The following is a 27,309-nucleotide window of genomic DNA, read 5'->3' as shown; positions in this document are numbered from 1 at the left end:
AAAAAAAAAAAAAACAACCCACAAATTTGCAATCTCTTACTTTTGGAAAAGTGTACATCAGAATCACCCCTGGAGCTTGTCCACAATAGAAACACTCTGCCCTCCAACCCAGGTAGTCAGGAGAGTCAGCCAGCTGAGGGGTGAAATCGGAAGGATATACGGCTTAGTTCTTTTCTTTATAAAGAGGTTCATCCTCTTGAAGGTAAGCTCTTCATTCGAAGGTTCTTGGACTGAACACCGAACTATGTTTATTAGTATTTTAAAGTTTTGTTATCTATTTTTCCCCACTCTAGAGACTGAGAGAAATTAACAGTATGATACGGACAGGAGAAACTCCAACCAAAAAGAGAGGGATACTTTTGGAAGATGGAAGTGAATCACCCGCAAAAAGAATTTGCCCAGAAAATCACTCTGCCTTATTACGCCGTCTCCAAGATGTAGCTAATGACCGAGGTTCTCACTGAGGTTAGTCTGTTGTATTGAAATTATCTTTTCACAAACCCTGTCCAGCAGCACCATTTAATGCATGCTCGAGTATGGGGCTCTTTTCCTAATCTTCCAGTATCCTCTTTGGATATTTCTACTCATCCCAGCTGCCTTTTTCCTACCACTCAGTGCTTGCCATCAAGACTGCTTAGAATCCAAATGTGGATTTTTTTTTTTTTTAACTCTTCGGCAAAGCTTTTACAAGAGCTGCAGAGAACAGAGCGTGCTCACCTCTGTGTAAGAGGTCTCTGTGGATGTGCTCCAGCAGAGGGACTGTATTTCGGTTCATTCCCACCTGATTAATGGTCAGCTTCTGGCCCTCACGAAAAGCAAAACAAAAACTTAGGTGTTTGTCCCAAAACGCCTGGTAGGAGTGGGAGGTTTTGGCATTCCTGCAACAGAGGGCAAGAGCCCCGATCTGGAGGCCCTAGATTCTTACCCCAGTCTCCTGTTCCCATGGTGTAACTGTTCCCTCTCCCCTTTAGGTGTGGTGGTGTGGGAAGTGCTGGGTTGTTTGGTGTGCAATGTGTGAGTGAACTTGTATAAGAAGTGGCACTTTAGGGCTGTAAAAAGCATGGTTTTGTAACCCAGATTTTGCTGTATATTTGCGATGGCACTTTCTATAATGTGAACTTTATTAAGTACAAAACTTCCAGGCTAAACATGCAATATCATCTTTGATGCTTTTGTACTTTTTTTAAAACTGTTAAAGCCCCAGTAGCTGCCTTTGGGCATGTGTTTTTAATTCTCCAGTGTTTTGTTGTTAATAGGGATCAGTTGGCTAAGTAAAGATTTTAAATCAAGTTGAATTTTAAATCAAGGGAATATGAAAAATTCTGACCTCTTCTTTAAGAGGTAGTTATCCTGAAAGACACGTGTCTATTAAGGTGATAAACTTAAAAGATCTTTGGGTGTGTTCCTGGCAGTTTAAAAAATAGGTTGGAGAATTTAGGTTTTTATTAGTACATAGTACCATTTATAAAAATTAGAAATGTTATTTAACAGCTGTTGAATTATCTCTATATACCTTTATTAATCACTATCGTTCCAGCAGTTTTAAAGTTGAATGAATAATCTTATTAGGGAGAAAATTCAATTGTAAATTGAATCAGTATAAACCAAGTTACTGGGTAACTTCATATTGCTCTGAAAGAAATATGGAACTTACACTGTTCAGTTAGAATAGTGGTCTGCAAAAATATTTATAAAACCTCTTCAAGATACTTACTGCTACTGTAATTTTATATGAAAATAAGTGTATTTTTCAATAAAGCATTTATAAATTAATCTTTGTTTAGTTATATTGAGAAAGGGGTAGCTAGTTTCCTGCATAAATGACAAAGAGCAATCATTTATTGGTTTATTTTGTCTCTACAAAACACATTAGTCATTCATCATTTAAATATCTGACTTCATTAGAAACCGTTTTAACACTTTCTCTCCCTCCTGCCATAAAAATACAGTAAGTAATTTGCTTAAAAAAACAAAAAACAAATAAACCACTATGAACAAGTGTTCTGGTTTCCTCTCCCTCCCTAACATGTACCTCAGTGATGACAGGGGCTGGTAAATCAGGGAGACAGTAGGCTGAAGACTGAGGTTCAGATGATCTTCCATTTACAAGTGCTAATAAGCTACGGAACCTGCTCTCTCTCTACCTCTTTCCCGCGTCCTAACATATGTACAACTGAAACCATGGGGGTAAAGCCACTGGATAGCACGCCCAACTGTCTACTCTATTAGTGTAAATGAATGTAACTTACCTTTAGCATTATATTCAGAAAAATACTTAAGCCTCGAGGTCCCCAATAATTTGGAGTACTGAACTAGTTAACCACCCTAAAGACACTTCTGACAGAAGTAATGCATTACTTAAAGAGAGGTTTCCAAAACTTGCTGTTAGAACCTAAGCATCCATGGACACAGATAGCAGTCCTTGTTCGCACAGTTTTACTCTTCTGGCGGCCCTCTGCCACCGGTCAGCTCTCACCAGGCCCGCATCCGGCAGGAAAGTGCACGGGGCACCGGATTCGCCAGCGCTTAAGTTGCTACCGTTTTCTCTTCTTTACTGAAAGGCTGCACCGAACCAGGCTTTACCCATGACAGGCCAGCAACGTGAACGCTTTTATTGTGCTGTTCTTCCGGCTTCTTCTAGGCATAATCAAGAACAGACATTAAAAATACGCCTGAGGAGTTTGTACCGTGCCAAAATCTCCATTTCCCAAAACGTTATTTGTATTTAGGATAAGTAGTCTCCAATGAAGACCTTCAGAGAGGAAACAATTCACTATTTCAAAAATGGTTATGTACTTACTTTCTGAGTCAGCATCTTCTCTCTGGCCTCATCATGTACAGAAGGATTCCACGGAGAAAAGCTTAAGGAAGAGAAAAATATTAAACCGCTCTGATTTACTAAATATGTATAACATCCATTTTTTAATACTGAAGCCAGTCCCCTTAACAAAACTTAAGGAACAATAACCCGTGTCGAACATGTAAGTTTTAGATGTTCATCCAAATGCTTCTCTCACAGGATGACTATCCCTTATAGAGCCCTTTACATGGGTTAGCTCATCTCAGTCTCTCAGCCACCTCTGAAGTACTGCTGTTTACAGGTAAAGAAAGCGCAGGAGTAAAACCAAGTAATTGCCCTGGGTCACCCAAGCCAGTAAGCACAAATACCAAGCATGCGGTCTGCAGAACACAAGCCCTTAACCACTGTGCCACGCGACCTTCCCAGCAATATCTGTTGCCAAAGAGCGAAATCACGAACTCCTCAGTTCTCAATACTTCAGACGCTTCCAAGATTAAATATCATAGTGCTGAAGGAACACACGATTTACACTATTCAGTTTCCCTCCTTTCCCCAAACCTGAATGTCAGTGGGGATACGGCAGCTGGGCTCCAGCTACAACTGCCAACTGAAAGAAAAGTCTGGATTTGAACGTGCACATTACAATCATCCTTAGGAAATCAAAGTCACTAAATAGCTTGCTATTGGCACGATATGCCAGTCGATATAAAGCTTTCTATTTAAGGGAAAGCCCAAGAGGTATCAAATCGAGTTGCCAACAAATTATAAAGGTTGTAGGCTAACAGATTATACACTTGCCCTTCAAATCCTCATTCTACAACCACCTGGAAAATGAAAGTACAAGATGACAAAGTGCAGTTTATCTAGATCACGTACCACTTACCTGATTGCATAGGGGTCTTCTATTTTAGGTTGGTCGAACAGACGAGCAGTGCACATCTTAACACTGTCAACCACTTTACTTTTGAAAAGCTGAACATCTTTTTCATACCTGTGTTAAAAGTTTCAATCAGAAAGTTACCAGCATACTCTACTTAGCTGTTTTTTCAAATTTATCTGAAATAACAAAGCAGAGTAACATACAGGACTGCAGCCTCTGGGTTTAGGGGGCTTGCTGTATCAATCTTGTAGAAAACTCTTCGTGCGTACATTAAAACTTGCCAAATATGATTATGGTTCCGCCTGAAGAGAGACACGTATGATTACTGAAGCACCTTCTTGCTGACCTAGATCACCAAAGCAAACACTTCTTTACTAACCTCCATTTGGCAAATGCTCTCTTCACATCCAATTCACCTGAGGTGGGATCGACGAGTGGGTGAAAGACGGGAATATCAAACACCAAGTGCTGTATTTAAAGAGAGATGTGTCCTTTAATGGAAGCAAGGAGCTTATTAGACCCATACAGACAGCTGTAAGGGGAACTTCAGGCAAGGCAGTCCTGCTGTTTTAAGTCAGCTGCCTCAAGAGGCGTACCTAACAACCTCTGCCATTTTCCTATAAAACTCTATTTTGCAAGCAAGGGGGTAAAAAGTCACTGTGCTACAGCACAATGGTCACCATGCACACAGTCGGTGCTGTAGCACAGCTCCCAGCCTCCCTTGCACACCCTGAGCAGAGAAACAAGGAAAGCTCATGGCAGGGGCTGGCACGGCAAAAGATAACAACAAAGCACAAAAATGCCCTTGAAAGTTGACGGAGTAGACGAAACATTTTAGGAAACTGAAATCATAAAATCACGAGCTCAGGAAAAGAACCAAGAAATCCTGCAAGTCCTTAAAGCCCCCCCCCCCCCCCCCCCATCTCAGACCCAACAAATGAAGCCAGACTTGATTTCTTACTTACTGGACAGTCACCATCTGGGTAGTTATCAGGGATGTAAACTGTAAACTTAAATACACCATCCTGATAAAGTCCATGCCGTATGAATATTACTCCAAACCACACTGTAGGAAGAAATAAAAAACAGTTGAGGCCTAAGTTTCCGTCAGAGGAACCAAAAACGCTACATATTAAGAGTGAATCCTTCTTACTTAATGCAGAGCGGTAAGATGGCTGCACGTAGACCCCCGGGAGCTTCTGCTTCACAACCAAGGTACTAAGACAGAAGCAGAACAATGAGATTGTACGGAAGGAAACGACACACACATATCAAACAACCCTATATTCACTTTTCGAGAGAAGGAATAGTCCCTCGAGGGGCAGCTGACACCTGACACACAAGCCACGTCACCACGATCTCACGTGGCCCACACTGTGGTCCATTCCCCAGCTTTATAACTCAAGCTCACAGAGAAACAAGGAGTCAGAGAGGGCCCCGGACTAAGAACGTCAAGCCAAACAAGGTTACACAAAGATTCAAGTTTTCCTCCCAGAAGTCAACGTTTCCAAAACATCATCTTGGAAACCAGCTGGTAGGTAATTCTGAACGAGACAACCTGGTTTCAGTTCTGGACATTAAATTTTCGGTAAACGAGAGAGTACAGTTCTTGCTTTTGTGACTGTGGACGACAGATTTCACCCACACACATTCAGAAGCCATTTGAAACACGGTTTTAGGTAATTAAAAAGAAAAATCGCACAGGCTTGCCGTCACTGAGGCCTCAACCCCAGTCTTCGTGGCAGAGGGCCGTGCTTACATGTGCAGTGTTCTCGGGGAAGGCAGGCATCGATACCAGGTGCTCATGCTATCCTCTACTCCTACACTGACCCCACCATGCAGACACCTGGATCCCGTGGGCGCTGTGGCAGGGGAACACCAGTGCATGGACAGTGCTGGTACTGGCTCTCCTGGGAGCCTAAAAAAGGAAGGCAGGGACCAGACCCTGAATGATGCTGACTGAGGGCCTTAAAATGTGTTTCACCCGCCAAGCCTGAATTTTGTTACAGAAATAACTTTGGGACCTCAGTCGACTGTTCTTATTGCCTACTTGCCATCACGCTTCTTTTAACATTTTTGAGTAGTTACTCCATTTTAAGTCACTAAAATTTCAACGTGTCAACAGCAGATGCGTGTACCACAGTGAGGCCGCGCTGTGTTCTAATACAGACAGCAGATCTGAGCCACAATGGAGGCCTGTCCGACTCGCTCCAGCCTCAAACACAAGGCCTCCATTATAAAGCTGAAGGGACCACTGCCACCAAATCACACTCCGCCAACTGTGCTGGGGCCTCAGGCCCTCTGACCGTGACACAACACGAGTACAGTGAGGGAATGTGTGGGGATGCTGTACAAAGGGACTTAAAAGCGACAGAAGTGAAGAATTCATTCTCCATACTTTGGCCCCAGGAACAAATGAGCAGACCCAACGCTGTGTGAGCCCCTGTGGCGGGCCAGGCGCGGCCAGTGCTCCCGGCCCCCTGTGGCCGCGCTCCTCCCCGCCTGTGACAGACGTGCAACCTCAGTCAGGCTCTTACTTGCACGAAGCCCAAATCTTTCGAACTCCCCTGTAACTGCCTACTTCTGTCTTTGTGGGTCACAGAGCAGAACTCAAACCCCCTTTCTAACGACAGGCCTTCAAATACACGAAGGCAGTGTTAACGGGACTTCCTAAGTTTTCTCTAAGGTAGTGGTTCCAGTTCCTTCAATTGTTGACTCCTAAGGTCTGATTCCCTGACCCGCTGACTGGGACCCTCGCCTCAGCCAGTCAGGATGCCTCTTACGAGGTGGCCACCACAGTGAAGCACACGCCTCCAGCTGGAACTGACCCAAGGAAGAACAGATTGCTGCCCTCCCGCTGCCCCGCTCTCTACAAGCACCTGTGCAGGAGGGGACTTCCTCACTTCATATAAAGGGACACCAAAATTAAATTACTCAGTTCCTGACCTGCTTATTAATCTTAGTCTCTTCCTCTTGCTCTCCGAAACAGACATGGAAATGCAAGCCCACGTTTGCCTTTGCCTTTGTTTATTTAAAAAAATTTTTTTAATGTTTTATTTATTTTTGAGAGAGAGAAAGCATGAGCAGGGGAGGGGCAGAGAGAGATGGAGACAGAATCAGGAGGCTCCAGACTCTGAGCTGTCAGCACAGAGCCTGATGCAGGGCTTGAACTCAAGAGCCATGAGATCATGACCTGAGCCAAAGTCGGTCAACTGACTGAGCCACCCAGGCGCCCCCCACGTTTGCCTTTAAATCTTATTTACCTGATACTGGAGGGTAATGCATTTGAGCTTTAAGATTCAACCACGCAGCCATTTATAGAGTGCACCAGAATAATTTTCATTTTCATCCTCAAAGGTCATTCAAAATTTAACCGAATAGTTTAAGTACTTACAATTCTGCAAGAAGGGAGTATTCCAGGTAGAAGGGTCCATAAGAAGCATGTGTGCCATTTGTGGACTGTGCTGCTGGCGCGGGGGATGTAGGCTTAGTAATGGGCAAAGCGTTTTTGGGAATACAAGGTAGCTGTTTCTTTGGAGCGGCGCGTGGAGGGCTGGTTACCACGTCTCCTGTTAATGCCTTCTCTTCACCATCTGATCGCTATTCAAGATGAAGTGGTGAGAACATTTGTTAGCATGATTCTTTTTTTAAATGTTTATTTATTTTGAGAGAGAGAAAGAGAACATGCACAAGTCAGGGTGGGGCAGCGAGAGAGGGGGAGAAAATCCCAAGCAGGCTCTGTGCTGTCAGCGTAGAGCCCAGTGTGGGGCTCGAACTCACGAACCGTGAGATCATGACCTGAGCCGAAATCAAGAGTCAGACACTTAATCAACTGAGTCAACCAGGCATCCGTTAGTATGATTCTTAAACCATGAGAGTACATGTGATGCACTTTTATCCTTGACTTCAAAGCTGGAATGGCTCTTTCACAAGGACGTTCCAGCACCATGATCAAGGTGACTTGAAAGTCCTCTGAGCAGGCCAACCATTAGAAAACAAAACTGGAGGAAGACTAAAGCAACAGAAAACTTTTTTAAAGCTGTACATCCTATAAAAACAATAAAGCCAATATTTATTTACAGGATTTATGTGAAACAGGAAGAAATGGTTTCTTCTGGGGACCCCAAAAACAGGGCAAGGGGTTACTTAGCAAACAGACAACTGTACAAGACTAGAAAGTCCCCTGGCTCTTAGGTGCTGTAGAAGGTCAGGTGCAAAGCAGCTCAATAGTAGTAGGAAACCAGTCACCACCTGATGTTAGCACCTCACTTCAAAACGACGAGTGACTCTATGCTCTCACTTGTGCTGCTCTGATTCTGATCTTGTCTCTGATGGATGTGAACCACGTGTGTGCTATCCCCTGTCAGCATACACTGTCAGCCGGTCAAAGACATAGGTCTAAATGAATCAGAGATTAAACCATCACCTCATAGGCACTTCCTTGGCTCAAGTACAGCCAGAGGCTTTTTAATTAGCTTCATTAAAAATGGATATCGTGTCCATAGAAAAAAAGATGATTAATGGTGGTGTCTCCTAAAGGTGGAATTATGGCTTATATTCATTCTCTTTTTGTCTGCATTAAGCTTTCATAAAACGTACTGTTCTTGCAATTTAAAAATAGACGTTCTGTTTGGAAAAATTAAACCAGTGCCCGCAAGTCTGAGTTGAGCACGGTGAACAGGTCTTTCTCAAGGCTTCTCTAATGGAATCCTGCAGGTTAAGTAAAAAGACTACCATAATGTGTCACAAATTTCATCATGTGTAAATATAACCGAAGTCAAAATAATCTTAGAATTACGATTACAAGAATTGTCTTCTATTTGAGCCATGATCTCAGTCTCAGAAACTGACTTTAATCAGCTAACTACTTATTTCTCAAAGTAAAACCTAGTGGTGTCTGACTGGCTGGGCCAGAAAAACATGTGACTCCTGATCTTAGGGTTGTGAGTTCGAGCCCCACCCTGGGTGTAGAGATTACTAAAAATAAATAAATAAACTTAAAAAAAAAAAGTACAACCTAAAACCAGGAAAGCAGGCAATTTTGTTAAGATTATAGTCAACCTTGGTACGAACTATTTTGACTTCTACTTTGACTCGAATAGGTTTCCTCACTACATTTATCAACTACACCTACTTTGCGGACAGAGCTTGCAGACATGCTCCAGAAAGGGTTCATAACGTGGACTCCAAACAAAGAAATTCAGTGGTCTTGTGTCATCAAACTCTTCGGTCCTCAGAAGTCACTTTACCTAAAGATGAGATGGGAAAACACAGAAACATACCAACACCAACAGTTAAGACTTCCAGAATAGTTAAGAACTAAATCTGACACTCTAAATAGAAGCTCAACCTAACATCACGTAATAGTTATAAAAATTTAAGGGAACAAAGTCTTCAGAAAGTTTCCTTCAATACCCTCCTCACTCTTCTGATTCTAATTTCTTTCCCAGTTTTATTATTATTACTATTTTTTTTTTTTTGACAGAGAGTACACGCGCACTCAAGGCTGGGGAGAGGGGCAGAGGGGGAGAGAGAGAATCTGAAGCAGGCTCACACTGATCCCATGACCCTGGGATCATGACTCGAGCCAAAATCAAGAGTTGGGACACTTGACTGAGCCACTTCTTCCCACCTGTAAATGCCTACAGGAATCTGTGTACCGAGTCCTTGGCCAGGATTCAGAATATTCAGTGATACAGTTGAGCTTTGGTGCCAGAAACGCAGAATGTATGGCTGGACCACAACAGCTGCTGCCGGCATCACTTGTGGGCATCGGGCTACAGGGAGAGCCAGGTGTGGAGTGCTGTACCCACATACACACAAGGCCTGTCACTGCAGTTACGGAAGCTAAAGAGCCAAGGGGGCTGATTTAAGTGCCTTATATGAGTTGTTTTAAGTACAAAATGATTCTCCCCAGCAAAACACGTAGCCAAAGACATAACAGAGAGAAGACAGAGCGTCTAAGAGGGGGATAACTGGGTCCTGTCAGGACCATCCTCAAGAAATGGTCTCTTTCAGCTATTTCCAGTAATAAACGCGCAAGAGAGGACTGCAAAACGTCTCCTGAACAAATCTTCCAGCAAAGCTTCAAGTAACGGACAAGAAAGTATGCCTCAAAGGTCACAAAGTCAGTGGGTCATCTACTAAAAATACCGAGGAAGAGGCAGAGGCAAAGCAGTGAGCCAGGCTGGAAGAACAGCAACTCCTCAGCTCCGGTGATCTGCCCCAGGCGCGGTTATGTTTAGTGCAGATCTCCTTCTGTGGGCACAGGCTTCCCCGCACCAATCAAAAAGGCTGAAGGTTAAAAGGGACAGAACTTTGCAACACTCGACTAGATTCGAGTTAGATTCTCTAAATCATTAGAGAATCACGTACCAAATGTCCCTGGCAGCAAACATTTGTTTTATGACAAGCCGGCGATATCCACGGGTGGGTACCAAGTCTCCCATATCTCCTGGGTGCCAATTACTGCTGTTTTCCTTTCCAGGGCATAATGCCACCCAGTAATTAAATCACAGGAATGAGGATCCTGGTTCTTCCACTCACCTGTTGACTTACATCCAGTAAATAGCAATATTGCTGAGGTCTCTCCACAAATCTGCCTTATTTAAAGGTGACTAGGACACAGATGAAAACGGTTGGGACATTAAAAATGTGTGCTGGCGTGTTCCTGTTTGACCCAACGAAAACAACAGTGGTTTCCAGATCCAGAGTAATGTACAGCACCCCGCTGTCATCTAGGACAGATCTGACTTAACAGGGGACCCCTTCCCCTTGGGACAACAGTGCTCACTACCATATAAGTTTATTGAGGTGAATCATTCACCTGTATGGTCTCTTCCAAGTCTAACATGTAATGATTCTATGACTTTGCCTTTAAGAATCGAAACTTGCTGCCAGTGTCTCCTGTCCTTAAGCTGAAGGGATTTTCTACTGCTGCCAATATTTCCAATAGCACCATAATCACCTGGAAAAATTGTCACCTTTAGAGAATACCTACACCGTTTATTAGATGTCTAGTCTACCCAGGCACGGTACAGCATTTTCCAACAGGAGTGACACAAATGAAAGGAAGCCCTAGGACACAATTTGAAAATTTCTGCTGGTTCGTATGCTGGCCATACGAACCAAACACACGGTCTTCCTTTACGTCACAAGCTGAGAAATCAGTATCTCGAAGCTGTACGAATGATCTGGACATGACATGAGTCAAAACTCAGAAAAAGGTGCTGCTTTTCTACGTGCCTTAGTCCCTAAATAGGCACTAACTTAACACATCACCCGAACAGCTTTAAATTCCACGTTAAGAGGAGTCGAAAACAGCCCCGGCCCTGGCCCGGCTTCCTGCGGACAGCCGGGACGGGCACCCTCGCCCGGGGCGGAAATCCATCTCCGCACACTCACGGAATCTGGACAAACCTGTCTCGAGGTGATGCAAGGCAGGGGCTGTGTCCCAGCCTCCAAGGTAGCTCGAGGCCGGCCCCGGGCCCGCGAGCCCCTCCGGTGGGGAGCTGAGGGCCTCCAGGGCTCGGGGACGCCCCCCCACCCCCGCCCTCAACCAGGGCGCAGGACCGAGGCGGGGAGGGCGGGACGCGGACGGGGCGAGCCGGTGGGGCCTGCCTCCCTGCCTCAGGCCGCCCGGCCGGGCACCCGGACAGCCCCGAGGCCCGCGGCAGCCGGCGCAGCAGGTGCCTGCAAACGCGGACAGGTGCCCGGCCCCGCCCCCGTGTCCCAGCGCGGCCGCCGTCGCTGCGAAGTCCAGAGAACCGGGTAGGACAGACAAATACCCGGCCGAGGACGCTAGCGGCCCAGGTTGAAGGACTCCACGGCCCTCACAGCCCTCCCAGCTGGCTCAGAAGTGCACCTCACCTCGCCGTTTTCAACGTGGTGCTCCCAGCTGCTGGGTGCCGTTGCGGCCCCACAGCATCTCTGGCCGCAGCACCAGCCCGGCCCCTGCCTACCCCCGCCCCGCCCCCTGCCCCACGCCCCTGAGCCCGGACGCTTCCGCCCAGCTTCCCGGTGCCAACTGGTTCCCATACCTGTCCATCAAGGACGTTCTTCCGGGGGCGTTAGGATGACAGCACTCCGTCCTACCAGTCAAATCTGCTCCTCTCGGGTGGGGCAGCGCCTGACCCTCCCCTTACGTAACAGCGCCGGGAGTGAACTGTCCTTCACGGAAGTGTCGGCCCCTTGGGAGGGAGGGGGGCGGAAACAAATGAGCGCCTGAACGTAATTGGCCACGGCATGCGCCAGTCATAATAAAGACCTGCCCACAGGTTAGTGCGTGGCCACTGCCTCCTTTTAGGGAGGCTGTTGTGATTGCTGCCTTTCGAAGTTGGGGCCGGGGCAGGGCCGGGGTGGGGCCGGCGTCCCTAAAAGTGCGACCTGCGGACGGGCGGGGCCCGTGGCGTGAGCATGCTACTTTCAGGGAGCCGCGAGCCCCTCGTCGTGCCCTCTTGGTCCGCGGGGAGTGGCTATCAGGTCGGGGGAATCTGCAGGAACGTTTTATGTAACGTTGACAGACGCCCGTGTTCTCTCAGAGTAGGAGGAGCCCATGGTGGGAACTAAACTCCCCGGTCATCGCTTGGCAGTAGCTTCTGCCAGAAGAGCTTTTAAAAAATGTGCCAATCAGACTGAGCCCATAGAATCCGCATGGGGGGGAGGTGAGCAGCAGGAAAGTACATTTGTCACAACCACCTCTGGTGATCTGGCTCAAAATGAAGTTTGAGGACCTCTTTCTGGCCCCTTGACTCGATTTCTTTTTACCTCCCAAACCCTCCCTTCGATCCGGAACACCTTTACACCTCCGACCCTTTACTGCTCAGAAGTTTTCCACGGAAGCCCTTTCGGGCTGAATAAAGCTGAACTCGGCCGGACTTAGAGGGCACACCCCATGCTGCCCTCCTTCCCATATTCCCATCTCATTTCCCACGTCTGTCTCCAGCCGTATTCCGTGATGGCTGCCCTTGGCTTTCACACCGTCAAGCCTTTTCTTAACAATGGTGCCTTCTCCTGGGTTGCCGTTCCAATCTCCACCTGACTCAGTTATCTTACACTCAGAAGAGGAGAAATACTGTCTGACTAGGCTGTACCATTTTTGGTGGCCTTTGAAATTCTGGTAAAATGGCCTTCTTGAGTGGCAGGCAGCCAGACTCTTGTTAATCCCCTGGGCTGGTTCTGAAATCCAACTTCCTCCCCTAGTTGAAAACACTCTTCAGCCACTTCCTTTGGTCCAGGCCGAATACCCTTAGGAATGCTGTCATGTCCTTAATATTAGTCTCACTCAATATAAAGAGGAAGGCAAGCAGGAAATCCTTTCCTCTGGCCACAGGTGGTCTCCCTTGGCACCTCTCTGGCCCAATCCCTCCCAACCTTGTTTGCAGGTTCATCATCCTCTCCCAAACTTCTTTTCCTGGAGTCACCCTCCTTGGCGAGCTCCTTCCTTCCCCCAGGCTTCACCCAGGACTCCCATGTGTTGCTCCAGCTCAGACCGCTTCACTGAGCTTCAGTTGCTTATGTACAAGTGTCAGCTTCGCACTGGATGCCTCAGACACGCCATCAGTTAGAATCCTTATGGTGGCATATGCCAGAAAAATCAGGTCAAACTGGCTTATATAGCAAGGGGATTCATCTCACAAGGTAGGGCAGGCTCCGGGGGTGGCACCCTGGGCTTCAGATATTGCTTCCCAACAGTCCCTGGAATTGTACTTTCAGGCTGGAAGCAAGATGGCTGCTGCCATCCCAGGCACACCCAAATGTTACAGTGTCCAGAAAAATAAAGAGGATCCTTTTCTTCCAATGGTCTTTTCCAAAGAGCAAGAATATCTTTCCCAGAAGCCCTTCAGAAGCAATGCCCGAGTTCCAATGACCAGAAATGAGTCACTGGGACTCTGTCCACACCGAAACCAATCAAGGGCAAGTGGAAGGAGTCTGCCATGATGGGCTAGGGCCAATCAAGATTTACCCTGTATCCCTCCCTAGAGGGAGGATGCTGACATAATCAGATTTGTATTTTGAAAAGGCCACCAGAGTAGGAGAACATTTGGGAAACCATTGCAGTCACTGAGCCAGAGATGGCTGCATGAATGTAATGGTGGGATCGAGAAGTGAATGCATTGCAGAGATATTTAGAAGGTGGATTGGACAGGACTTGGCCATGGATAGGACCTGGGGAGTAGGAGTACAAAGACAAAAGGGTGTTATGGATGCCGCCTAGACTTTTGGCCCGAGCTACTGGATAGATGGTGAGAACATTCACTAAGATGAGAAACAATAAATCATGCTGTTTATGGGAGGGTGGGAAATGGGAGGTTTCTGTTTCAGATCGTGTTGGGGGTGTTTCTAGGAGTACTGTCACTTGTGTAGTTGATATCCGTGTCTTTCTTCTGCACTGCTGACAGGGCTTCAATTTTTGTTGAGGAGTCCAACCCTTCAGTGGTTTCCCACAGCTCTTAGGACAAAGACCAATGGTGGGGCGGGAAAACACCTACCTGTCCAGCCGCATTTGACCCAGACTGCAGTCACTTGCATTCTTCTGAGGTATGAGGCACTCCCACTTCATTTCATTGCAAGGTGGGGCCTTTGAACGGGTTGTTCTCGTTGCCTGGAACATTCTTATCTCTCCCCTACACAGATCTCAGCTGAAACACCACTTCCTCAGAGCGATGTTCCATTGCTTTGGGAGAGGACTTATTAGTGTCTTTGTCCCACGCTATATGTAGGTGCCATGAGGCAGGGACCATGTGTTTCTCTCTTCATGGTCTCCCCGACAGCCAGTCCAATGCCTGGATGTAGTAGGTATGCGCCATGTATTTGACAAATGAAGGACGGAAGCAGCTAAAATAAATTAAAAACACCTACCAACCTGTACGCCCCCAGCTCTGCAGTAAGAAAGTAGTTCATTATGAAAACAAAAATGATGGACTCCAAGGGAAATGAGGCAGCCTCAAGGCACTTTAAGATGAAAATAGATGCTCTTCAACGTGATGTTGGGAAAACTGGACAGCAGTATGCAAAAGAATGAAAATGCTCTACTTTCTTTCACCGTACACAAAAATAAACTCAAAATGGATTAAAGACCTAAATGTGAGACCTGAAACCATCAAAATCCCTAGAAGAGAACACAGGCAGTAATCTCTCTGACATCGGCCATAGAAACATTTTTCTAGATATGTCTCCCGAGGCAAGGGAAACAAAAGCAAAAATAAACTATTGGGACTACACCAAAATAAAAAGCTTCTGCACAACGAAGGAAACAATCAACAAAACTAAAAGACAGCCTACTGAATGGGAAAAGATATTTGCAAGTGGCATATCTGATGAAGGGTTAGAATCCAAAATATATAAAGAACTTATAAAACTCAACACCCAAAAACCCAAATAATCCAATTAAAAAAGAAAAGAGTAGAAAACATGAACATTTTTCCAAAGTAGACATCCATATGGCCAACAAGACACATGAAAAGATGCTCAACATCGCTTATCAACAGGAAAATGCAAATCAAAACTACATTGAGGTATCACCTCACACCTGTCAGAATGGCTAAAATCAAAACCATACACAAGTATTGGGTAAGGATGTGGAGAAAGGGGAGCCCTTACACTGTTGGTGGGAACGCAAACTGGAGAATGGTATGCAGGTTCTTCTAAAAGTTACCAACAGAACTGCCCTACGATCCAGTAATTTTACTACTGGGTGTTTCTCCCCAAACTACAAAAACACTAATTCAAAGGGATACATGCACCCCGATGTTTATGGCAGCATTATTGACAATAGGCAAACTATGGAAGGAGTGCAAGTGTCCATCCATAGATGAATGGATAAAGAGGTGGTATAGATACACAATGGAATATTATTCAGCCATAAAAAGGAATGAGATCTTGCCATTTGTGACAACATGGATGGAGCTAGAGAGTATAATGCTAAGCGAAATAAGCCAGAGAAAGACAAGTACCATATGATTTCATTCATATGTGGAATTTAAGAAACAAATGAGCAAAGGCAAATAGACAAACCAAGAAACAGACTGTTAACTATAGAGAGAGCAAACTGATTGTTTCCAGAGGGGAGGTGGAGGGATGGAAAAATAAAATAAAAATCGTGATAACCACATTAGCACTCAGAATAATACTTAATGTTCTTGTCTGTGTTATAAGGCTTTGGTCTAGTGCATTTTTGATTTATGTGTAAATCAAGGAAACATAAGGAGACGTGAAAAGAAAAATAAAATACATAGGGGCCCCTGGCTGGCTCAGTCAGTTAAACATCCGACTTAGCTCAGGTCAAGATCTCACAGTTCATGAGTTCAAGCCCCACGTCGGGCTTTGTGCTGACAGGTCGGAAGCTGGAGCCTGCTTCAGATTCTGTGTCTCCCTCTCTCTTTGCCCCTCCTCCGGTAGTGCTCTCTCTCTCTCTCAAAAATAAGCATTAAAAAAATGTTTTTAAAAATAAAAACATCTGTAAAGTACTGAGGAAAAAACCCAACTGATTCTTAAACCCTACCTATAGGACATTTTCAATTACTTCATTATTCTAAATTTTTAGAGCATATCTGATATTTGTATCGAAACATGAATTATTCTTGCATTAGGACTTAATAGATATGTGATCTCTACAAATACTTGGGGTTCCTGCTCATATTCCAATCAGCAAAATAGCCACTGAATCTATTCTTCTCTTGGTCCTTGGGAAATTAATTGTACAAAGCCTTTAGGCCACTGATGTACTACTAAAGGAGGGCCTTAACAGAAGGAAGGGGTAAAATAACGAAGCTTGGTTGAAATATGTATGTGTTTCATACAGGTGCACGCACGAGCCAGTTTTTAGCTCAACCCATTTGCCCCTAAATCCTTTTCTGAAAGGTGGATTCCTATTTAGGGTACTACATGTATCACTGATTGTGTATGTTATTCACGACATAGGAGATGATTATCTAACTATACATTTTATTTTTGGTTTTTATTTTTTTAATGTTTATTTTTGAGAGAGTGCAAGCAGTGGGGGTGGGGGGAGCAGAGAGAAGTGGACAGAGGATCTGAAACAGGCTCTGTGCTGACAGCAGAGCCTGATGTGGGGCTCGAACTCATGAACTGTGAGATCATGACTGAAGCCGAAGTCAGATGCTCAACTGACTGAGCCACCCAGGCACCCCCATAGCTATACATTTTAAATAGGCCTGCAAAAACATATAATCAACACATCATAAGTATGATTTTATGAATAGTAACGTTTAGTATGAAACATTTTTTATTTTAGTTATTATTTATTTATTTAGAGAGCGCACAAGTGGGGGAGAGGGGCGGAGGCAGAAAGAATCTTAAGCAGGCTCCACACTCAGGGCAGAGCCTGATGCAGGGCTCAATCCCATGACGCTGGGATCATGACCTGAGGGAAAATCAAGAGTCCCACACTCAACCACCTGGGCCACCCAGGTGCTCCAGGCATTTTTTTTAAAGTTTTGTTTATTTAGGTAATCTCCATACCCAACATAGGGCTCGAACTCACAACCCTGAGATCAAGAGTTGCACACGCTTCTGACTGAGCCCGCCAGGTGCCCCCAGAGTAGGCATTTTTTTTTTAAGTAAATGGATTCAAGGGAGGATATTAATAATACTATAATTCATAATGATCCTTAGATATGGCAGAAATCGTGAATTTTTGGCAATTATTGAAGTTTGACAAACTTCAGAGTTTGGCAATGGAGGGATGTTTTTGTCTCCCTGGCTTTTGTCCTAGGTCTTCACTGATCATCACCATTGTTGCTATACCATCACAAATGTGCTTCTGGTTTTTGCTCACACCATATCTTGTTCCCTGCCCTGGTCCCCATAACTCCTTCCCCCATAAGTTACTGAGTGGCTGGGTGGATAGGTGGACGGATGGCTGGATGGCCGGTAGGTGGATGTAGGGTGAATTTTACAAACAGACTACAACATATTCAAATGAAAACCAGAGCAGCCAATGGATCACTCTGAATATTGACGCTTCAAGGAAAAGCCGGCTACGTACAACACCGCAGCTCACGGAAGGCTGGGAAAGAATAGATTTCCTCTTACAATCAAACGGCGTTTCGAACATGGCATCACACTGCAAATAACCACCCACTCTCTTCACTTGCTGCCAAGCTTACCGCCAGCCACAAGAGCAATCTTCTCTTTGATTGGCGTTATCTTTGCAAAACCACCTTACTCTCTGGTTTCAAAGTATTTGGAAAGATGATAAAGGCTTAAAGCTTAGTTTAGCTAGAGTGGCAGATCCAGACAAAAAAAGAGAGAGAGAGGAGAGAGAAAGCAATATTCCTCCACTGGTAAATAATTCAGGGTCGACTGTGGGCAGGGTACTGTTCCAGAAAAGACACCCTCCTTTCCTACATTAGGTACATAGGGATTCATGAAGGACACCTTATGAATCTTGGTGATTGTGAGAGTTTGCCACTCAAAGGAATGACACTGTCACCATCTCCACCTTCTTTATTACTAAAAGTTTATGACCATCGTTCTGTTCATCACCTAGATTCAACAGTGGTTAATGGCTTGCTGTATTTTTCCTTTTTTTTCCCCTCTCAGATCACTTGAAAATAAGTGGCAGTCATCATGACGGCCACTCCTAGATACTTCAGCACGTATGTCCTAAGGACAGGGCATTTCCCTGCAGAACTATAGTGCCGGAATCACACTAGAGAAAATTCTCTCAATCCCTTGCCTCAGTAATGCCCACACCTATTTAAATCACCCTGATTGCCAGACATCATTAAAAAAAAAGCTTTTACATAAAGTTTTTATTTTCCTAAGCCAGGATTTGGACAAGATTCACTCATCACATCTGGTTGGTAGGTCTCTTTACTCATTTATTCTAGAAGTCTTTCCACATCCCCCCTCCCCTGCCGTGACACGGACAATCTGAACACAGACTAGGATGTTTTACATTCTGGATCTCTTGTGATGTTGTTTAGCTTGGTCCTCTCTCTCTGTATTTCTTGTAAACAGTAGGTCTGAAGACTTGATTAGATTCACCATTTCTGGCATGGTGTTTCATGCCAGAGAAGCTCACAGGACTCCACAAACTACTGATTTAGTAGAATTGCAACCTAGTGATTACACATGAAGGACTAAAAACAGAAAGATGTTCTGTGCTAACACAAGTGGCTCAAATATCTGATGCTGAACTACCAACAGTAGCCAAAGTATGGAAAGAGCCCAAATGTCCATCGATGGATGAATGGATGAAGAAGATGTGGGATCTATATACAATGGAGTATTACTTGGCAATCAAAAAGAAGGAAATCTTGCCATTTGCAACTACATGGATGGAACTGGAGAGTATTATGCTAAGTGAAATTAGTCAGAGAAAGACAAATATCATATGACTTCACTCATATCAGGACTTCAAGACACAGAACAGATGAACACAAAGGAAGGGAAGCAAAAATAATATAAAAACAAGGAGGGGGACAAAACCTATGAGATTCTTAAATATGGAGAACAAACTGAGGCTTACTGGAGGGGTTGTGGGAGGGGGATGGGCTAAATGGGTGAGGGGCATTAAGAAATCTACTCCTGAAATCATTGTTGCACTATATGCTAATTTGGGTGTAAATTAAAAAAGAAATAAAATAAAAATAAAAAATAAATATCTGATGCTGAAAATACTAGTAAATTTTGAAGTTTTCAGTTGGGTATTTTGGCCATCCCTACACTTCCCGCTCTTAAGGCTGACTTAACGTTGATGACTCTGTTCTCACCAATACCGACGGGTCCGTAAATCAGACTTGCTCTTATGGCCTCTTGCTGGGTACCTAATGCTAGTGAAGCTGAATCCATCTGAAAAAGAAACTGAGCGTGGTTCAGAAGACGCTAGGTGGCAAGCTGTCTGCGCTAGCAAATGGTAGTGAGGGCAAGCAGGACCCATGTTTATGGATTTCCCACTTAAACATTTACCATCCTTCCTGTAGCCAAACTCAGGTCTCAGGTCCCCGCTAACTGGCACACTGTAAGCTTTCAAAATATTCACTTTTCTTGCTCTCTCTGATGTGACAAGGTACCAACTATTCTCTCACGGTGGAGAAGAGAAAATAAAGGCTGCTTGAAGGAATATTAAACCCAGGGACACCAGAGCTTTCTCCGGGAATGGGAATCCACACAAATGTGACAGCAGAGACGGTTACTGAATATCCCAATGGGTTCATATCAATGGATTTTTATTTTCCCCAGTAACAGGCAGCAGTTTCTCCTGATACCATACATGGCCCTTCCCTTTCAACTGACACTAAAAAGCAAGCCGTCCCTGTTCTAACTTGGCTCTCAGCCTGGCAAGGCGCTGGGTGAGTTTAAATAACCCGAGGGGAAGGACCTTCACTCCTCCTAGAGGATGGTCGAGTGCCCTCTGGTGGGCAGTGGGAAGAATGCATGCAGCAGTACGGAATTAATTTACCGTGTCTCAGAGAATATTATATTGAACCTTCTCACCAAACACATTTCTTAAAAACAAAAACAAAAACCTGCCTCTACATTTGCATTCCTGAAAAAAAATTCATACCTAAAAGAGTTATATTTCCCGTAGACAAAGTCCTTATTAGTCTCCAGCAGGGTAGTATCCCTGTCAGGGGTTCAAAGTACACAGAAAAGAAGGGTGGAGTCAAAAGGAACATTCTTACCGACGCCTTCATCCAAGATACCTTAAACGTCCTGTAAGTACTATCTCAGAAACCATTCCTCAGGGCTGCCCCGCCTATGAAAGCTCATGCCTTTAGTCCCCAGAGTCTCTCCTTGGACCCCCACCTCACAATTGGCTTTACCTCTATGCACCCATGCTCCCACCCCCACCCCGCCCTAAAACGGAAACGGCTAGCCACAATTTAACACTTCCGCACATACTTGGGGCTCATAGTCTGAAAGAAGATGAAGGGCTGACGGTAATTTCCAGCATTGAACCAGAGCGCAGGGAGAAGTCTGTCCTCCATGGGGAGATGGTCTGGGGCGTGAGGGGACAGGGATGGGACTAGGAGGAGTTGAGGGCTGGGACTGAGAAGGCAATCACTGTCACCCCCTCCCCAAGGCTCCACACTCACGCCATGCCGCTGCCCAGTGGGAGGCCAGCCCCGAAAGTGCCCACTAAGGACCAGGTTGGTAAAGTGCAGTATGGGGTCCCTGACCACGTATTCAGGTTGGCGTCCCCAGGCAGCACTCTTGGCGATCCAAGTTACTCGAGAGTCTGGCTGTTACCCGAGGGTCATGGGATCGATCCAGCCTTGCAGGACACTTACTTTAATCACGGATCAAGTCGAAGCTGCAGGGGTTGCACCAGGCTGGTGGTGTCAGCAGGCTCCTTCCAGACGGCAGATTAGCCCTGGTGATGAGCCCTGGGGTTAGCTGGGAGAGCCTCGCTACCAAGAAGGTTCGGGAGAAGATCTGCAGCCCCCAGCCACCATCCGTCCGGATCCTCACAACCAGCATCCCCGTGCACTGGGATCTTTCTACCTTAAATCACACAGCAGGGGGACGGGGCCCTATCTACCACCACCTGGGGGGTCCTCCTCTTCCTCTTCCCTTCCGGACGGCCACAAGCGCTAAACATGGCCACTCGGGCCCAGTGCAGCTCTTCAGAAACTTGACTGTTCGAGGGTGTGTCACTGTTGCTTTGAGCTAAGACGGCATGTAAATATCGGCTGGCTGACCGAGACCTTCAGGCCTCAAATGGCTGCCCTTGTCACAGCTGTGGACGGGCATCTTTATTTCTCTCCCTCCCATATTGAGTGTCCACTATGCAGCCCTCATTCCTAGAGGTGGGGCACAAGCCATCACTTAGCATCAATCAACAGATGCCAAGAAAACAGGAAATGATAAAATGAAGGTCCAAGCTTCTGATGGTCACCACCTCTCCGTGGGTAAAAATGGGCCCCAACATCTCTCTCCCTGGATTCTGGGACCCGCCCCGCCCCCCCCCCCCCCCCCCCCCTTTGCCAACAACATGTTAACAGAATTCTCTAAGCCTCTGGCCCAGCAAATGGCCCGGTTAGGTTGCTTCTAAACCAATACGGGCCAAAGAACAAATGACCAAAAATGGCCCCAGGCTGCCAGTTTGCAACCCCTGAAAATAGCAGCTAAATATTGACCATTTGAGCTAGATGCATATGTTCCTAGAAGAATTCTGGGCACCTGATCATCATCAATCTCTATGTATTTGGGCGGTGGCACCAAGGAAACAGAGGCCTAGAAAATACGTCCTTTTTACGCAATGGATAAAGAGTAGATAGAGCACTTGACTTCAAAAAGCATGCAACCTAGTCAAAGAGAGGTGACAAATCCAAGAGAAAGTGGTCAATGCAGCCTCCTTGGTTGGGCCCCAGCTAGGTTCTATCAAAGGTACAAGGGGTACCAGAGGCAGGTGGGCCACAGTGGCCACTTTAATAATGTGAGGGGACACCTGGGTGGCTCAATCGGCTGAGCATCTGACTTCGGCTCAGGTCATGATCTCTAGTTTGTGGGTTCAAGCCCCGCATCAGGCTCTGTGCTGACAGCTCAGAGTCTGGAACCTGCTTTGGATCCTACGTCTCCTTCTCTCTCTCTGCCCATCCCCTGCTCACACTCTCTCTCAATAATGAATAAATGTTAAAATAATAATAATCATCATCATCATCATCATCTGACACATGAATCTCACACTGGTGAGCAACCCGGGACAGGACAGGAGAGAGATTATGATTATGAAAACACAGCCTCCCACAGTCCTCTTGCTTTGGCTGAGTGGCCCCTCAAGGAATCCATGACCTCTCTATTAAGGAGAAGGACACATTTTACTGCCACGTAGTACTCTGCAAACCCGTGGGCAGAGTGCCATCACCAGTATTTACAGCACAAGTTATACAAATGAGAGAGGGGCATCTGAATGGCTCAGTCGGTTAAGCGTCTGACTCGGGCTCATGTCATGATCTCGTGGTCCGTGAGTTCGAGCCCCATGTCGGGCTCTGTGCTGACAGCTCGGAGCCTGGAGCCTGCTTCGGATTCTGTGTCTCCCTCTCTCTCTGTCCCTCCCCTGCTCATGCTCCATCTCTCAAAAATAAACATTAAAAATTTTTTTTTAATAAATGAGCCCAAGCTACATGGAGAGAGACAGCAGGGGGATGTGGTCCAGGAACCCATCTCAGTCCCCCTCCTGACATGATTGCCACTACTAGCCGAGACCTGGGTCCCACCTTTTTTTTTAATTATTTTTTTTTTAATGTTTAGTTTTGAGACAGAGAACACTAGTGGGGGAGGGACAGAGAGAGAGGGAGCCAGCATCTGAAGTGGGCTCTGTGCTGACAGCAGAGAGCCCAATGCAGGGCTGGAACTCACGAACCATGAGATCATGACCTGAGCTGAAGCTGGACGCTTAACCCACTGAGCCACCTAGGTGCCCTGTGGGTCCCACCTCTTGTAGAAGAAGCCTTGGCTTCCCAAACTGTGAAATGAGGAGATTGGTTTTGATTTCCTCGTCCCTTCCAGCTTTCAACCCTTTGATTTTAAAGATCTCAAGTCAGAAAGGACTTGAGGGAGAAAATAGTGCAAGCCTCCAATGTTGCAGCGGGAACAGAAGCCCGGGAAGGTGGGGGGGGGCGGCGGTTTACAGTCTTATGGCTCATTAGCTGCATGTGTGGTGGTGTGGGAGGTGTGTGGGGGTCTGAGTGTGTGTGCACATACGTGTGTGGTGTGCGTGCATGTGTGTGCCTGTATGAAGGGTCAGAGAGTGGGGGAAGGTGGTGAGCAAGGCAGAGAGAGAGTGCCTCTCTCCTTTCACAGATCACCCCAGAGATTTTCCTGACTTTACAGGTGGAACTGAAGATAAATGGATTAGCCAGGTGAATAAACCTGTATTAAAAAACCTTCTGAAAGAAATCAATTTGTGAGAGACGATTTGGGAAAATAAAATATGATCAACTGTGTCAGATAGCTTGAATAAATCGATGCCTGCAAGTCTGGTAAACAATTTCTGATCTACGGCTCCCACGGTATCCTCACTGGTGGTAGTTACCTCAGTAATTGGACCGTGGGATGAGGCCAGGCCAGAATGAAAGGCATTAAAAATGATGTTTCTTCAAGTGAAAATTAATTTACTTGCTGACCAACAAAGACCAAGGTAATTTCAGAATTTTAAGGATGGCAAGACATCATAACATTGTTTACACTTTTCACCCCCCTCCTTAAATCAGGCACGGAACCAGATTGGAAATGAAGAAGAAACCAGCCTCTTGGGCCCCACGCAAGATATTCCGAGCACGGAGGTCATCGGCGGACGCAGAGAGGGCACAGTTGCCTGGCAGCTTTGGGGGCAGGGGGAAGGAGGGACAGGCGGGACCCCGCACCGTGCTCCGGACAGCCGTGTCCATGCCTGCGGCAGGAGGGAAATCAGAGCAACACGGGAAGCCAGAGGGGGTTTGCTTTTCTGCCCTGGACCTTCTCCACACAAGCGCAGAAGTTAACGCAGGACCTTTTGGTACCGGCATGAGTCAGTGTCAGAGAAAGCTAAGTCCGTCGTTGAAACAAAAGCAAGACGTAAGGCAGAAAAGGAAGGCGAGCTGTGAGGAGGAAACGTGCAGGTGGCCCCGCAGGGAAGGTGGGGTGGGCATGTGTGTCTTGTGGGGCTCCGAGAGGCCCCCGCGGCGGCCAGCATGATCTTCTTAGCGTGCAATCAAGGTGGACCTCGCTCCAGCCTGAACTGCGGGGACACGCCAATTAGCGGCTGGTTAAGTTCTGCTTCCTAAGATGCTGTCTAAGGGTGGAGAGCAGAATGCTTGCCATAGAACAAGTCCTGAGGAGCACGGGGGTCTTCACCCACTGGATCTTCTGTTTGTGGTCATCTCTTTCCAATTCCACGTCCAGTGGCCTCACTGCAGTAGTGTTTTTGAAATAGGTGCCGGTGGGAGTATTCACAGCATCGAAACGCAAGCCGATCCGTAGTGTTTGGCCAGTGTGGTTGAACACTTACCAGCTCACCGTTGCCCTCCCGGGGCTCAGACCGCAGTCATCGGAGACTGTCTCCTCCCACACTATGGCTGCCACCGTCCAGATTTCTCGCTATCGCCCACTCTGCACCAGCTCGGGCGCCTCACCGTGCTCCTCGGATGTTCCCTTGGACAGCCTATTCCTCCTGCCGGGAAGGCTTCTTTTCCAGATCTTTGTGTGACCATCACCCCCTCTGTTAGGCCTCGGCTGAAAGGTCACCTCCTCGGAGGGCTTCTCTGACCTCATCCTCTTCAGTCACTGTCACATTGGCCTATTTTATTTTCTTCGCAGGACTCACTATGCCCTGAAATCCTCACATTGTTTCCCTGGTCTGGCCTCCTGCTAGATATAAGCTTCCTAAACGTGGCCGTCTGAACTCACACACTCCTCAGTGTCCAACCCAATGCTCGGCAGTCAATAGCTGTTGAATTGAATGAATGAATGTGTGGGTGGGTGAATGAGCAGATGAGCGGGTAAGTGGGCGAATGAGCGGGAGAATGGGCGGGTGGATGAGCGGGACGATGGGCGGATGAGCGGGACGATGGGCGGATGAGCGGGACGATGGGCGGATGAGCGGGACGATGGGCGGATGAGCGGGACGATGGGCGGATGAGCGGGACGATGGGCGGATGAGCGGGTGAGCGGGCGAATGAGCGGGCGAATGCGCGGGTGAATGGATGAATGAGCGGGTGGCTGAATGAATGGGTGAATGGGCGAATAAGCGGGTGCATGGGCGGGAGAATGGGCGAATGAGCGGGACGATGGGCGGGTGGATGAGCGGGACGATGGGCGGGTGGATGAGCGGGACGATGGGCGAATGAGCGGGCGAATGCGCGGGTGCATGGGCGAATGCGCGGGTGCATGGGCGAATGAGCGGGTGCATGGGCGAATGAGCGGGTGCATGGGCGAATGAGCGGGTGCATGGGCGAATGAGCGGGTGAATGAGCGGGTGGCTAAATGAACGCGTGAATGAGCGGGTGGCTAAATGAGTGGGTAAATGAGTGAATGCGTGGGAGAATGAGCGGGTAAATGAATATGAGCTGGTGACTGAATGAACGGGACAATGAGCGAATGAGCGGGCGAGTGGGCGAATGAGCGGGTGGATGGGCGGGTGAGTGGGCGGATGAGCTAGTGGCTGAATGGGCGGGTGACTGGGTGAATGAGCGGGGAATGAGCGGGCGAGTGGGCGAATGAGCGGGCGAGTGGGCGAATGAGCGGGCGAGTGGGCGAATGAGCGGGCGCGTGGTGGGTGCGCGAGTCATAGCCTCAAATACCACCATGGACTAGTCACCTTTTTTGGTAAGTATTGCTCCTCCATTTCTGTTCTGAAAGTAAATAATTCCATTTTTAAATTTTTATGTATTTACTTTTTCAATAAGCTCTATGCCCAACATGGGGCTTGAACTCCTGGCCCGGAGATCCAGAATCACACACCCTACCAACTAACTCAGCCACGCGGCCCTGTCAGTAAACAATTTCAGAGACAATCCCACTTCCAATGATTAAGATAAGTTTCTCTTTCCTCCAGGCAGAGGAGGCCAGAAGAGCCTGGACCAGTGGAAGAGGTCAAGCACAGAAAAGCCCACCAAGTACAGACTTTGCTCATCTAATTCTGCCGAGTGACATTTCTGGATGCCGTGTGGAGAACTACAGGCAATCCCACCTATAATAAGAAAAATACAAACTAAAACTCCTTCTAAAGAAGTCTCCCTGGGCACCTGGGTGGCTCAGTCAGTTGAGCATCTGACTTTGGCTCAGGTCATGATCTTGGACTTCATGAGTTCCAGCCCTGTGTCGGGCTCTGTGCTGACAGCTCAGAGGCCTGGAGCCTGCTTCAGATTCTGTGTCTCCCTCTCTCTCTGCCCCTCCCCACCTTGTGCTCAGTCTGTCTCAAAAAATAAAAAAATAAAAAAATAAATTAAAATAAAGAACTCTCAGATGGATAAAATCAAACAATTCGGTAACAGACTCTGTTTGAAATTTGTCAGAATAGACACTCCCATGTATGGCTTGCGGGTACCTCCTTTGACACTATTAAAAATCCAAATGCCGTGCCCTTTGACCTAACAATTCCACATCTAAAAAACTGATGCAGCAGACTTCTGTTCATACAGGTACAAAATTTCGAGGTTACCAGTTTAGTAATTGTGGCAAAAGATTAGCAACAATGTAAAAGTCCCTCAGTGAGGGGCTAGTTAAGCCAATTACAGCATGTTCAGAAAATGAAATATTCCAGAAAAGGTACAAGGCAGCTTTTTATGCACAGGTATGGAATGTTCTTCAAGGTATATTAGCTGAACCATAGGTATATGCTACCGTCCTTGTAAGATGGGCAAAGTGCTTTGAAACAAGGCCAAGAAACAAGAGGAAGAAGAGGTCTTTTTACTGTGTTGTGAATTTCAACCACGTGAATTGAGAAAGGCCATCTCTTACACACACACACATCAAAAAACAAAACAAAACAAAACAAAAAAAAACCTAAGCGATAGATAATGGCACCAGAGCACTTTAGAGGAAATTCTGTGTTTAAGTCCCGTTACTAAGTCAGCAGAACTTTCCCACCCAACTTTCCTTCCTATAAAAGATGAACTAGATGGGGAACAACTTCTAGTCTGGGGGGCAACTGACCAGCTGTCTTTCCCGAGTGTCC

General features: G+C 46.6%; 2 protein-coding genes and 1 long non-coding RNA gene across 11 annotated transcripts in view; 2 read left to right on the top strand and 1 right to left on the bottom strand.

Moving 5' to 3' along the window:
* The window catches only part of RBL2 (RB transcriptional corepressor like 2), a 55,480-nt gene extending 53,707 nt beyond the window's left edge, over nt 1-1,773 (top strand). For all 4 annotated transcript variants that reach the window (XM_027044500.2, XM_053211128.1, XM_053211129.1 and 1 more), the window contains one exon: nt 294-1,773. In XM_027044500.2, the coding sequence (XP_026900301.1) occupies nt 294-464 (171 nt within the window). In that variant the 3' untranslated portion in view covers nt 465-1,773. The remainder of the gene's footprint in view (nt 1-293) is intronic.
* Nucleotides 1,774-1,832: 59 nt separating this feature from the next.
* AKTIP (AKT interacting protein) lies at nt 1,833-11,842 on the bottom strand. 5 transcript variants are annotated; one of them, XM_053211132.1, is made up of 10 exons: nt 11,720-11,842; nt 8,815-8,929; nt 7,075-7,280; nt 4,834-4,898; nt 4,646-4,746; nt 4,060-4,148; nt 3,884-3,982; nt 3,684-3,791; nt 2,801-2,861; nt 1,833-2,637 (listed from the first exon to the last, which is right to left on the bottom strand). In XM_053211132.1, exons 2-10 carry the CDS (start codon nt 8,854-8,856, stop codon nt 2,527-2,529), a joined length of 882 nt encoding a protein of 293 aa, XP_053067107.1. In that variant the 5' UTR covers nt 8,857-8,929; nt 11,720-11,842; the 3' UTR covers nt 1,833-2,526. The 5 variants fall into 5 exon arrangements, with proteins under 5 accessions (XP_053067107.1, XP_026900302.1, XP_026900304.1 ...); XM_027044501.2 differs by lacking the exon at nt 11,720-11,842 and adding an exon at nt 11,550-11,659; XM_027044503.2 differs by lacking the exon at nt 11,720-11,842 and adding an exon at nt 11,550-11,659 and having other exon boundaries at nt 1,833-2,634.
* LOC128313306 (uncharacterized) lies at nt 11,820-16,101 on the top strand. Of its 2 annotated transcripts, none has more exons than XR_008293825.1 (3): nt 11,820-11,956; nt 14,081-14,219; nt 14,314-16,101. It is a non-coding gene; the product is annotated as an uncharacterized LOC128313306 (long non-coding RNA). The 2 variants fall into 2 exon arrangements; XR_008293824.1 differs by lacking the exon at nt 11,820-11,956 and adding an exon at nt 11,982-12,161.
* Nucleotides 16,102-27,309: the final 11,208 nt, after the last annotated feature.

The sequence above is a fragment of the Acinonyx jubatus genome, chromosome E2, assembly GCF_027475565.1.
Source record: "Acinonyx jubatus isolate Ajub_Pintada_27869175 chromosome E2, VMU_Ajub_asm_v1.0, whole genome shotgun sequence".
Taxonomy (NCBI): Eukaryota; Metazoa; Chordata; class Mammalia; order Carnivora; family Felidae; genus Acinonyx; species Acinonyx jubatus.
Note: the sequence above shows the minus strand (reverse complement) of the source record. Positions and strands in the feature narration are given on the sequence as shown.